The 14666-nt window shown below is 39.2% G+C and overlaps 1 protein-coding gene across 1 annotated transcript in view; it reads right to left on the reverse strand.

The window, feature by feature from the left end:
* Window positions 1-13548: 13548 nt before the first annotated feature.
* The window catches only part of LOC106827100 (uncharacterized), a 40828-nt gene continuing 39710 nt past the window's right edge, over window positions 13549-14666 (reverse strand). The window contains exon 8 of the mRNA XM_070504247.1: window positions 13549-13661. Coding sequence (XP_070360348.1) covers window positions 13644-13661 — 18 coding nt within the window. The 3' untranslated portion in view covers window positions 13549-13643. The remainder of the gene's footprint in view (window positions 13662-14666) is intronic.

Genomic DNA, 14666 nt, shown 5'->3' on the forward strand with positions numbered 1-14666 from the left:
AATAAGCACATGAAAAGATGCTCAACATCACTAGTCATTGGGGAAACACAAATCAAAACCACAAGACGATACCACTTCATACCCACCAGGAAGGCTAGAATCAAAATGTCAGATAACAGGAGTTGGAGAAATTGGAGCCCTCATACATTGCTGGTGGGAACATAAAATGGTGCAGCTGCTTTAGAAAACAGCTTGGCAGTTCCTCAAATAGTTCAACAGTTATCATATGACTCAGTAATTTCACTCATATGTATATACTCAAGAGAATTGAAAACTTATGATCGCACAAAAATTTGTACACGAATGTCCATAGAAACATTATTCATAATAGGCAAAAAGTGAAATCAACACAAATGTCCTTTAACTGATGAATGGATAAACAAAATGATGTATCTATTCTATGATATATCCATACTACAGATTTATCCAGCAGTAAAAAGGAAAGAAGTACTGATATGTGCTCTAACATGGACGAACCTTGAAAATATTATGCTAAATAAAAAAAGCCAGTCACAAAATGTCATCTACTGTATGATTCCATTCATACTAAACGTTCAGAATAGGCAAATCCGTAGAGAGAGACAGTAGATGAGTGGTTGCCAGGAGTAGTGGGGAAGAGGAAACGGAAAGCGACTACTAACGGCTACGGAGTTTTTCTTTTGGGATGATGAAAATATTCTGGAATTAGATAGGGGTAATGATTGCTCAACCTTGTGTCTATACTAAAAGTCACTTAATTGTACGCTGCAAAATGGTGATTTTTCTGGCATGTTAATTATATCTTTTAAAAAGTGTTCATTGGATTTTTGAGACTAGGATGTCTTTGGTGTCGTTGGCAAGAGTAGTTTTAGAAAGGTTGTGGTCAAAGACAGTTGTAGTAGACCAAAGAATGAGTGGAAAGTGAGGAAGTTTAGCTAGTGGGTACATGCAACTCTTTCAAGAAGGTTAGGTGAGAAGAGAACAAAGACAATAGCTGAGAGAGATAAAAGGTCAAAGATTATTTTTGGTTTTGGTTTTGTTTCTTATGATGGAAGAAGCTTGAGCAGATTAGAATGCTAAAGGAAAGATCCAGTTGAGAAGTAGCTGAATACATTGAGGAGGAGGAGGATGATAAACGAAAGAAGAATTAAGGGAGCAAATGAGGGTAGGATGAATTCTAGAACATAGATAACTATTAAATAGGAGGAAAGAAAATGACTGGGGGAAGTAAAATTATGTATATTGAAGTAGTTGAATTTAAGGAAGTTAGGTATATTCTCAACAGGGAGGCTGAAGTTACGGACTACGAAGAAGGAAGGAAATTAACACTAGCTAAAGGTGAGGAACAGTGAGAGAGATGAAAAGACTGGACACTGTGGTCAGAGATTAGAGGATGCAAACCTTTTATTTTAGGAAAGAAGCAAATTTCCTTTTGCTAAGCATGATGAAAGTTTTGTGTAGAATTATTGCTCAGGATCAACATTCTACAATAAACCTCAGTATATGCCAATGCTCACCAGGAACAAATAATCCAGTTTGCTGAACTTAAAACATTTAAACCAAACCCCATGGGGGGCGGGGATGTGGGTAGAATATCCATAAAACAATCTGGGGCTGGGGCACTCCTGACCCTGGGGAGGAATTAAGTGGCTTAGTGGTCATGTGGCTGAGAAGCATGGCTAGCAGGGACTCTGTCAGCCACTTTTCTTCCCTTAACCGATCTCCAGGTTAGAAGGTGAAGGAGGGGCCGGCTCTGTGGCTGAGTGGTTAAGTTTGCGCGCTCCCCTGCGGCGGCCCAGGGTTCAGATCCTGGGCACAGACATGGCACCGCTCATCAGGTCACATTGAGGTGGCGTCCCACATCCCACAACTAGAAGGACCTGCAACTAAGATAGACAACTATGTACCAGGGGGGTTTGGGAAATAAAGCAGAAAAAAAAAAGGTGAAGGAAGTTATTTGCAGCATCACTAGCAATTTCTTTTCCACCTCTTCTGTAACAACCAAGGCACAGTATATTGAAGACAGGAAGCAAAGAGGCTGTGACACATTTGTCAAATCAGTTAGAAGAATCATGTCTACTGTAGACAAAACATCCATTGTCTACACACACACACAATTCCTTAACTAAATTCCCATTTGTATCTGGTGTTCCCATGCTGCCGTGGCTTATTGGTTCACCCTGTAGCAAAAACATGGAGGTCACAAGGGCTTTCAGTAATAAAGCTAAAGACTCATGTTTCCTATGGTTTAAAAAAAATTTTATTGTGGTAAAATACACATAATATAAAATTTACCATTTTTTAAGTATACAATTCGGTGGCATTCGGTACATTCACAATGTTGTAAAACCATGACCGCTTTCCATTTCCAGAACTTTTTCATCATCCCAAACAAAAACTCAGTACCCGTTAAACAACTCCCCATTCCTCCCTCCCCCCAGCACATGGTAACCTCTATTCTACTTTCTGTCTCTATGAATTTGCCTATTCTAGGTACCTCATGTAAGTGGGATCATACAATATTTGTCCTTTTGTGTCTGGCTTATTGCGCTTAGTGTGATGCTTTCAAGCTTCATCCATGTTGTACCATGTATCAGAATTTCTTTCATTTTTAAGGCTGAATAATATTCCATTGTATGTATACACCACATTTTGTTTATCTATTCATCTGTTGATGGACATTCGGGTTGTTTCCACCTTTTGCCTATTGTGAATAATGCTGCTATGGAAACTGGTGTACAAGTGTCCTGTTTTCAATTCTTTTAGGTATATACCCAGAAGTAGAATTGCTGGATCATGGTAATTCTGTTTCATTTTTTTGAGGAACCGCCATATTGTTTCCTAGTATGCACCATTTCACATTTCCACCAACAATGCATGAGGTTTCAAATTTCTCCACATCCTCAACAACACTTATTATTTCCATTTTTTTCATAAAAACCTTTCTAATGGGTGTGAAATAGCATCTCATTGTGGTTTGATTTGCATTTCCCTAATGACTAGTGACATTGAACATCTTTTCACGTGCTTATTGGCCATTGTATATCTTCTTTGGAGAAATGTCTATTCAAGTCCTTTGCCCGTTATTTAATTGGGTTTTATTGAGTTGTAGGAATTCTTTATATATTCTGGATATTAATCCCTTATCAGATATATGATTTGCAAATATTTTCTCTCATTCTGTGGATTTTCTTTTCACTCTCTTGATAGTATCTTTTGATGTACAAAAGGTTTTAATTTTGATAAAGTCCAATCTGTCTTTTTCTTTTGCTGCTTGTGCTTTTGGTGTCACATCTAAGACAACCTCGCCAAACTCAATGTCATAAAGATTTCCCCCTGTTTTCTTCTAAGACTTTTATAGTTTTAGTTCTTACAGTTAGACTTTTGATCCATTTTGAGTTAACTTTTGTACAAGGTATAAGTTAAAGGCCCAAGTTCATTCTTTTGCATGTGGATATTCCCAAGCCTTTGGGTTGTACTTATTTTTCTTATTTATAAACTTAGGATTGTAATAGCTATGTCCTATATTTTCCTTAAAAAATATTACATATATTATTATATTGTTAATTAGAGACTACACTGTGGGCAATTTAAGAAGTAAATTTAATTCAATAAGACATTTTTTGTTGATCGTTATTTCATAGGCTCAGTATGCTCTACACCACACCGTTTTAGGGACCCATAAAGAAAAACATCAGGTTTGTGGAAAAGAGAACTGGACTAGGGGCTGAATTTGAAAAAAAAAAGAAAGAAAGAAAGAAAGAAATCGTTAGGAGAAGGAGGCAGCTCTAGAGATGAGGGCAGTGCTCGACCAAAGGGTTTAGGGGAAACTGGCGTCAAGATCCCTGTCCTGGGTTACACCGTTAAGGCCTTTTATTATGAGGAACTGAGTCTAGAAGGGTCCTCTAATGCTCCTATGGAACAAAGGCATTTCTTGGTAGTTTACAGCAGATCATTTGGTTTTCTGCCCAACGTTAACCGGAGCACCCTCACTGCTCACACAGGTAAGCGGCGCTCCCCCGGGGCGTCCGGGTCGCCCTGGCCGCGCGCGGTCCTCGCGCCCGCCCCGGCAGCTGCTGCCCCTCCGCGGGCCTCGCCATCCGCCTGCCCTCCCCGGAACCGGGCGCTCCTCGTGAGCTGGGGCACTGGCGTCCTGGCCGCCCTCCCTGCAGCCACCCCTGCTCCGCTGAGGCCAGCGGTCCAGCCGGATGCACCCAGGGGCTCCTTGCGGGGATGCGCGCTTCCAGCTCCCGCCGGCGAGTCCGCAGGCCTGGGCCCCTGCCCTGGAGGGTGGCGGCAGGCCTGAGGGGACCTTCCGATCTCCTCAGATCACCGTGTGTCTTTCAGGACAGGATTTCTGCCGCAACATTCTGAGTGGCTCTGGCCCAAAGCCAACCAAAACACTGCGAAGACAGAGGCCTAACTCTGCCCCTGCCCCTGTGATGATGGAAATTCATTACCTCCTGTAACAAATTACCACAAATTTAGTTGTTTAAACAACACAAAAATATAATCTTACAGTTCTGGAGGTCAAAAGTCCAGACTGAGTTTCACTGAGCCAAAATCAAGGTGTTGGCAGGGCTGAATTCCCTCCAGAGGCTCTAGTGTAGAATATATTTCCTTGCCTTTTCCAGTATCTGGAGGCTGCCTACATTCCTTGGCTCACGACTCCTTCCTCCATCCTCAAATCCAGCAACATAGCATCTTCATATCTCCCTTTGTTTCTGTTATCACATCTCCTTCTCTGATTCTTCTCCCTGCCTCTTCCATCTTTTAAAGACCATTATGATTACACGAGGCTTATCAGGTACTCACCCTAAATTAAGATCCTTAAATTAATCACGTCTACAAAGTCCTTGATGCCATTTACAGCAAGATGTTCAAGGGTTCCAGAGTTTAAAACATGGACATCTTTGAGGGGCGGTTAGTCTGTCTACCACATCCACCAAAGCAACCTATAATCTTAACGGTTAGAAAGTTCTTAGAGTGAGCTAAGCTTGGTCTACATGTAGTTTCTATAGATTGGTCCTGGGTTTGTCCTCTGAAGTCACAGATAATAAGTTTAATATCTGCCACATAACTCTCCTTCAGATATTTGAAGATATATCGACCCCATCTTCCCCAGACAGAACTGGTTCTTCAGCAGTTTCGTGGGACATAGTTCCAAATTCCCATTATCCTGGTTGGCCTCCTGTGGATTCTTTCAGTTTATTAATGTTTCTCTGAAAATGTGATATACTCTGATCAAGCAAGAATAGATAGGACCAATGTTTCTCTGGTTCTAAGCACTGAATTTTAACTAATGAAGCCCAAGATTGTAGTCTACTAAAATCCTTATCTTTCCAGATACTGCTGAAGGACATGTTTACATGAACTAAACTTGCACAGTTGATCTTTAACTGAAATGCTAGCTTTTACAATTTGGTTTAGCGTCAATGAGCAGATTGGTAATCCTTAACTACATGTGGTCTACAAATTTAATTGCATGTGAGTTTCCATTCAAATCATTAATAAAAATGTGAAGTGCAATACAGGCCATGGCAGACCCCTGCAGCGTAACTGAAGGATTCCTCCAAGAGAACAGTTTTCTGCTTTCTTGGGCCAAAGTCAATTAAGCAAGATCTAACTGCATTATAATCTGATCCACAGTTTTTCTTTCATTTTGTCCACAAGGAGTTCAATGTTTTACATTCTTCTTGTAGCAGTCTCCTTGACTGCCAATCTACCAATATCATCTGAAAAAGAGATAAAGTTAGTGTGGCTTACCTTGTTTTTGATAAACTCAGGTTGGCCCTAAGTGATAAACGTCCTCTCCTTAAATGCTCTCAGATCTCCTGTGAAGAGCTATTCTTGACTTTTTCCTGATACTAATGTCAAGTTCACCAGAATACAGTATGCGGAATATATCTTCCTTCCCCCTGTTGAAAATCATGTTGTTCTGACTTTATAGTCTTTTTTTTTTTTTTTGAGGAAGATTAGCCCTGAGCTAACTGCTGCCAATCCTCCTCTTTTTGCTGAGGAAGTCTGGCCCTGAGCTAATATCTGTGGCCATCTCCCTCTACTTTCTATGTGGGACACCTACCACAGCATGGCTTGCCACGCGGTGCTATGTCCACACCCGGGATCTGAACTGGTGAACCCCAGGCCACCGAAGTGGAACGTGTGCACTTAACCGCTGTGCCACCGGGCAGCCCCCTAACTTTATAGTCTTTTGACCCCTCTCTTCTTCCTTACAATTCTTCAACTATGAGTCACTGCAATGTTGTAGCGGGAGATGGCCTGGGCTGGAAATTCTCTTGGCCCAGTTCTCTTGGGTTGTGGAAATTCCCTTGGGTTGTAAAGGAGGTTCAGCTCCTCAGAGACTGGTAACAAGAAATGCAAAGAGCAGGTTCAGCATGTGAGAGGAATGGGGTAGGTGGCATATGTGGAAGCGGTACCCAGGATCATCAGGTAAGTACAAAGTAAATTTCATTGTTTTCAATTTCATTATTTATTTACTTAGAAGCTTCCTGTAAAGTCTACAAAGAATTTGGAAGGTGACTAGAGGCGCAACGGGAACAGCTACATAAATATTGTGCACATTTAAGAAAGAATAGTGCTATGTAAATTTTCTATGTGTATAAAATTAGTAAATATTCTTTGGTCTGTCACCTTCTCAATACCATTATTGTATTTATAGTTTGGAATTTATGTCTTTTAGTTAATCTAGAAATTTGGTCTGGTTAGTCCTTTTGCACGTGTGCATGCATGTGGGTGTGTTTGCGTGTGTAGATTTTGTTTTTGCTTTCGTGTCAGGATTTCTCATTTGTCTCTGGCGGTCACAGATAACATTAGTTCACAGAACCACTTTGGGAGGCAGTTTAGAAAAACTACTTACATTTGTGGTCTTGTAAAGCTAGATTTGTTTTTCGATAGAACATGTGTAATGTAAACTTTTCTCATTAAAGTCCTCCTAACGATAAAGAAAAGTAAATATTACCTACCCCAACCCTCCACAAAAGATCTGAAAGCCAATGTAGCCCTAAGATAGTCACCTTCTTCAAATTCCATTTTTAACTTTAAAAATTCATGGAATATTTTGAGGAAAAAGATATGGTTGTTATCTTGGTTGTGGTATTTCTACAGGTGTATACGTATGTCAAAACTAATCAAATTGTAACTCTAAAAATGTGCATAAAAATGTGCATGTATAACATACAATAACCTCAACAAAATTGTAAAAAAATTTTAAGCTCATGGGAGAATGAGTGAACAATAATTATATAAACCAACATAGATGAATGCTACAAACATAATATTGAGCAAAAGAAGCCAGATACGAAGGAGTGTATGATATATAATTCACTCTTAAGGGAGAGTAATGACTGAAAAGGGGTATAAGGAGGTCTTCTGAGATGGTGGTGATTTTGTTTCTTGAACTGGGTTACAAGGGTACATTTACTTCATGAAAATTCATGGAACTGTGCATTTGTGCACAGGACCTTTGTGGTGATAGAATAGTTCTGCATCTTGTTTATGGTGATATGACACAAATCTGTAAAGATGTGATAAAGCTGCATAGATTTTTATACACACATACAAATAAGTGCATGCGGAAGTGGTGAAGTCGGAGTGAAGTCTGTGGATTAGAGCAATGTCAGTTTTCTGGTTTTGATATTGTACTACAGTTCTGTAAGATGCTACCACTGGGGGAAACTGGGTGGAACTTTGTGTACTAATTTTTCAACTTCTTGTAAATCTATAATTATTTCAAAATTTAAAAAAATACTATTGTGTAAAGCAGTAATTTAGTGCGAGATCATCTATTAGATTTTCTACTTGTCTCCCCTTTCTACAAGTTTTTCTCCTCCCCCTCCTCAGGATTGTGGTGAAAGCTGTTATGTTCAAGGTGAGTGGTCCCAAACCTAGATGACATTGATTAGTCCAGGGTGGGCATCTGTCCTAATGTGGGCCAATTAGAGCCCTTTCCTGGAGGGTGGCATTTGGACTGAGAGAGAGCCATCTCTCTTCATGTATCTGGACTATACCTTGTCAATTCAAGAGCTTCCACGGTGTCCTATTTTCCATCACGTGGTCTGGGGAAGCAGAAGAACCTGCTCTTAAGAGAGAAGGTGGGATGAAGCAGATGTACAAAGAGAGAAAGATACAGGAGAGAGAGAGAGTCCTTCAGACGTTCATCTTCCTGGCTCTTTATGGGCAGCTGAATTTCTCTCCTTGAGTTCTGTGAGACACTTCTGTACCTTTATAATAAATTCACTTTCTTATCTAAATAAGATCCTTTTGGATTTCTACTACTTGCAACCATAAAGAATCCTAACCAATACATCTAGGATGGTGCAATCATATTTATCCTGAGGCTTACAGGTAGAATATGTTTTTTTAAATTAAGGAGTATGACTTTATAGTAACTAAGATAAAGATTTCCACTTCCCCATTGTACAATCACACAGGATGTACTAAAGATAATTTAAGCCACCCCTCTCATTTTCAGGTGAGAAAACTGAAGGTGGAGAGGTTAAAGAACTCAGCCAAAGTCACACAACCAGTTTCCAGAAGATCCAGAACCACCAGACCGTCACCTTCCTTCAGTGTTACATGTTACGTCCTGAGGGAAGCACCTGGATGTTCCATCGAGGGTTTTACTTGCTTGCTTGTATGCAGTGTATTAGCCGCATGACTAATGAATCAGAATTGGTTAATAAGGACCGTCTGAGAGATGAAATGAATAAGGCATAGGGATTCGGGGTCTAAATAGAGTTACAATTATAGGCACTGAATACTAAAAACACTTGTTACTTTTATCATTATTAGTCATAGAGATATTCCATTTGTCACTCAGAACAGATAAACATAGTCTTTTGAGACTCAAACGTAATTTCAGGACAGATTACTCAAACATTTTAATTCAAATAGTGAGTATCTAGAATTGAGGAAAAAATTTAAGACTATATTAAACAGGATGTCAATACTCGGTTTGACGTAAACTTCCTGAGGGGCGGAGGTTTGCTCTGAAACTTCCTGCTTGGTCATAAAGGGGAACAAGGCAGCTGGAACACATTAGTCTTTCTTGATCTCATCCTATGTGGTCAATTAAAAATGCTGATTTAGGATTGTTCTTAAAAAACAAGAGTAGCCAAAGCACAGCCTTGTGTTGACTGTATTTGGGGAGGCACCTGTAAGTGGGAAAGAAGTATCACTCAATTTTTAAATAAAGAGAAGTCTGATAAACACGTGACTTGCTGGAAAGCAAAGCACGGAATAGAAAAACTGTAATTTGCAGCTTTCAGTTTTATGTTCCCTTAATGGAAGTAGCTGCTCTTATCACTGCTGGTGCATTGGACACCCAAAGTTGTAGCTGTCTACTTTTCGATGAAAGTTGTCTGCCACTGTTGGCTGTGCCCCAGCTGTCTCTGCTGGGGCTATGGATGGTACGCAGCCCTGTGTTCTGTGTGCATGTAACTCTCGCTACTCCTGTTCTCCTCTCAGCTGGCAGAGTGTCTTATCTTTTTAGTAGTTCCTTCTGTAGAGGGGCATTTAATATTGATTTCCCAGGTGTAGGGACCCCAGCTCTCTCGCCACCTCGGGTGCCCGTGCTATTGTTCTTTGTCTTGGTTTCCTGGAGCTGCGCTCTCCTAGAGAGCAGGCACCCACTCATTCACATGTTTGAGACTCAAACCTTTGGACCAGGGGGAAAGAAAAAACTTTTCTCTCTGTACAGTTGCCAAAAAATGAGTAACCAAAAGAAAGCTAAAAAAAAAAAAAAAAGAAAGAAAGAAAGGAAGGAAGGAGCAAAAAAATAAAAGAAAGAGAGACTTCCCAGTCTTTTAAGAGTTTCTCTGGGGTAGACGGTAAATAGGGCAGGAAAGGCTTCTTTGGCACTCATCTCAGGTAGATTTCTTCCAGAGTATGGCCCAACACTTTCATGTTCAGTAGGCTTCCTGATGGCCCCACTCCTTTCTGCAACATTTTCTCTTTCTTCCTGGCCTGCAGCATTGCATCTTCAGAATATTGTTTTGCAAAGAAATGTATCATGCCTGTGGCTTTGGTATTAATATTTGGTGCAATCTTAATTTATATCCCCCCAAGTCCTTATTACCCACAGTTCCACCTTGCAACTCTGTCACAGAGGCTAACAGAAGGATAAATGCATGTAATTTAATTTAGCAAACACTTGTTAAAGAGAGAGAAGCACTGAGACAAGTTGGAAGCTCGTAATCCTGTAACTGTGAAACTGTGATGAATATCAGACACTGACAGTTGAAGTACAGAGGTACAGACAATAAATAGACACTCAGAAAGTGATGGCAGGAGAGAGTAGTTCCACATGAGAATGATGGGGTTTTAGTAAAGTAGAACTTAATTTTAAAAAAATTACTGTACTTTTCTTTGATGACAAAAGGAATACAGGCTTTGCGTTCTTGAAAGTTTGAAAAACACGGAAAAGCGGAAAGAAAGAAAAAAAAATCCACCCCTGAGATAATCATTGTTAATCTTTTGGCACATACCTTTTAACATTTTCATTTATGTATACATTTATACACACACAAACACACACACATACACATATAATTAGGATCTTATTCTATGTAACACTCTATAACATCATTTTTTAACCTAACAATATATTGTGAATATTTACTCACATCCTGGTATGTTCTTCTCTACCTGATTGTCAATTCCAGAGTAAGGACGCTCTGTACTTAATTCCCACTATTAGACATTTAGTTTGTTTCTAATTTTTAACCATTATAAACAACACTGTAGTGAACCATCAAACATAAATCATTTTATAAATATCAGATTACTTTTCTTAAGTTCCTAGAAATTGAACCGCTTAGTCAAGGTATTTGGACATTTTAAGGCTTTAATGAACTCCTATGAGCAACATATGAGGATCTCCTCTTCTGATGGGTATAACTTTTCTAGGGGTGACAACATCTCTTATTTGGAGGCTTGATTTGTTTTGAAGATGCAGAAAATTATATAACAGAGGTATTCCTCCCTGGCATGCCACACCAGGAAAGAGACACAGTGCTCTGTCTGTTCTCCCCTGCCAGCTTGGAGTTTGAATGGAGAAGGATAAGTTTGTGTATAAGGTGGTGTCACGCCCTTGTCATGTGAGACACAATATGTTGATCAAAGAGGAGAAAAGCTTTGGGCAGTTCTTCTCATCTCCTGTGTTCTTTTGCTAAATGCCTTCCACACGGTATTAAGTAGTCTGCTACAGGTGGACAGTATAGGTCTTCCTTGCCAGAATCTTTTCCCCTTCAAAGGTGATAACTAATTTCCCTGATTTAATGAGTATAGCATGAAGTGTCACTAAACATGTATGAGGAGCTATATAGTAATATACAGGTGACTATATGGTGTATATAGTAATCCTTGAATAACAATAGGTCATATGTTATTGAAAAGTATTATTTCAAGCAAAAACTCCATTGGTAATTTGTTTTACTTGTCTAGGATGCTGTACTCCCACCTCTCCCCCAAGGAGAAAATACTCTCCATGAAGACTAGAGGCTTGTCTGTCTTGTTCACTGCTGCATTCTTATGGAGTTATAGATATGGAGTATAAGGTCTAAAGGTATTTGCTGAATGAATGAAAAATAGAGACATAATTTAAAAAGAGTCAAAAACGGCATTGAATTTATAAAAAACTCCATAAACAAAAGTTCTAAAGGCATCTCATTCTAAAACACAGTGGCAAGTTTAATCTAATTCCAAACTTTTAAGTGGTAGCATGCATGACTGGTTCAATCAATGATGTCATAGTTAAAGTTCAGAATGAGCAGTAAAGGCACAGCAGTGTTCATAACACCAGTGTCGAAGGGAGCCCTCCATGTTCTGACCGAACATTTGAGAAAGGACAGAGCACCAGTCCATGTGGGCAAGTGTTTAAGCCTATAGATGATGAAAAAGGAAGTAATTGCAGGAGCAATTTCCCTTTTTGTTATTTTTGTGGGCTTCTCTTTAACTGTTGTTTTTTCACCCTTTGTCATTCAAAACTAAAAGATAATTAACTCTAGAGGACCTGAGTAACTGATCTTCAGTAAATAGTTAACTTACACAATTTTAGGAGAATTAATTAAAGTATGTTCAACTTGACGCTTAGAAAGCGCTCTCTTTTTTCAGATGACTACCATAGGTGCCCTTTAAAACTTGAACTTTTAGGGGCTGGCCCTGTAGCTTAGTGGCTAATTTCTGCACACTCTGCTTCAGCGGCCTGGGTTTGTGAGTTTGGATCCCAGGCGTGGACCTACACCACTCATCGGCCATGCTGTGGCAGCGACCCACATATAAAGTAGAGGAAGATGTTAGCTTGGGGCAAATATTCCTCAAGCAAAAAAATAAAAGGGGAAGATTGGCAACAGATGTTAGCTCAGGGCTAATGGTCCTCAGCAAAAAAAAAAAAAAAAGAAGAAGAAGAAGAACTTTTAACCAGTCTTAAATATCAGAATAAGGCAGAAAACTTGTTCGATTTTTTTAACTTCATTTTTATTATGAAATGTATCATACATACCAAAGAGTGTATAAAACATAGATATAGATTTTAAGGATAACTAAAGAAACATCTACGTACCCACCAGCTTGAGAATAATTTCTTTAATTAACTATTTATGAGAATTGTCAAGTTGATTGTTCTCCAGTTGGGCTTTCATGAAATGATGGGCTTAATTAAATAGATTGGTCTAGGGGCTGGCCCAGTGGCACAGCGGTTAAGTGCACACGTTCTGCTTCAGCGGCCTTGGGTTTGCCGATTTGGATCCCAGTGCAGACATGGCACTGCTTGGCAAGCCATGCTATGGTAGGCATCCCACATATAAAGTAGAGGAGGATGGGCTCAGGGCCAGTCTTCCTCAGCAGAAAGAGGAGGATTGGCAGCAGTTAGCTCAGGGCTAATCTTCCTAAAAATATATATATAAATAAATAAAAATAAAAATAAAAATAAAAAAATAAATAGATTGGTCTATTCAAATCTACAGCTCTGATAATTTCTACTACAGAATACTTATTTCCAGAATTGACCATACTACAGAGCTAGGAGTATACTGTTTTTCAGAATAGTGGATAACTAATTAGGTATCTATGGTTTGTAAAAATAGAACCTCATGGTTTTTTAATGGAAAAGTATGACTGGAAAGTACAACTGTTGAAGATTAATTTCTAAACTCAGATGTGAGATCATGACACAATCACTTGGCAAGTATTTCTGGGTAATAACTATCTTGACTGGGTAAAGAATAAATCTTCTCAGATGCATATTAATTTCTTCTTTAGTTAAATGAAATTTGAGTTAGAGCTAGGTTAATATTTATCAAGTGGAATCTGTATTGCTATCGATTGCTGCATAACAAGTTACCACATAGTGGCTTAAAGCAATAAACATTTATTATCTCACAGAGTCTGTGGGTAAGGAGGCTGGGCATGACTCAGTTGGATCTTCTGACGCTGGGACTCTCCCGAGGCTGCTATCAACGTGTTGGTTATTGTTACAGTCTTCTTAATGCTTGACTGAAGGTGGGTCCACTCCTGTCTCACTCAGGAGGGTGTTGGTAGGATTTAGTTCCTCTCAGGGTGTTGCACTGAGGGCCTCAGTTCCTCCCTGGATGTTCACTGGAGGCTCCCCTCTGTTCTTTGCCACCTAGACTTATCCATTGGGCACTTCACAACATGGCAGTCTCCTTCATCAGAATGAGCAAGTGAGAGAGCAAGAGAGAGAGAGGAAGATGGAAGTCATAGTCTTTTGTACTCTAATCTCAGATGTGACATTCTATCACTTTAGCTGTATTCTATTCATTAGAAACAAGTCACTAGGTCTAGTCCACACACAACAGGAGGAAATTACACAATGATGTGAAAGCCAAGAGCTGGGGATCATTGGAAGCCTCAAAAAGGAGGAGAAGATGCTTTATTCTTGCGCAATTAGTGGAGGGTAATAACCACATCCTCAGCCCATTGGCACCCCTACAGAGTAACATTTCTATTGTGCCTTCCTTTCTACCAGAGGTATCCTTTTGGGCTCATTTCATCCGTTTGACAGGAATGCTGACAACACAGCTTTTAGGTGATTAGGGTCCAAGAAGCCCACTGGAGAGGTTGCTATATTACAACCCCTTTTCAGTTGTACCACCTTTTATGAAAACTGTGTGTTTGAAATTTTCCACATCTTTTCTTGGCCTAAAGATGATTATTTTTCTGTTTGGAAAATGTGAGATAACTCATCTGAGGTGATTTTTTTTTTAATATTCACAGGGAAAAACATATTTATTATTCACTTTGAAAGTTTTCTTTTAAAAATAATTTCTTCTGAGTTGCCTTCTCCACTCTGTCATTCTGTGACTTGCTAGAAAATGATCCTACTTGTTTTTGGATTCATTAGAGTAACAATTGGTCACTTGAAAATTAAGTTTTATGCTTAATATCTTCCATAATTTTAAGTAAATTTCTCAAATTTTACTTAGGAGCAAAATTGCAGTGGAAGAGTACAAAAAACTGCTAGTCTTAAAATCTGTTTAATACTTGAAGCTGTAAAATCAAGATATAATAAATGATTAAAGGAATTTTTGGCATGTTTTTTAAAAGCTCTTGAGGTGTTAATTAAGCTGCTTAATTATTACCTAGTACTACATTTTGGCAAAGTATGATTGTTTTTCTCATTTCTTAATTGTTTGTTTTAGGATTTTTTT

This window comes from Equus asinus, chromosome 2 (assembly GCF_041296235.1).
Source record: "Equus asinus isolate D_3611 breed Donkey chromosome 2, EquAss-T2T_v2, whole genome shotgun sequence".
NCBI classification, from domain to species: domain Eukaryota; kingdom Metazoa; phylum Chordata; class Mammalia; order Perissodactyla; family Equidae; genus Equus; species Equus asinus.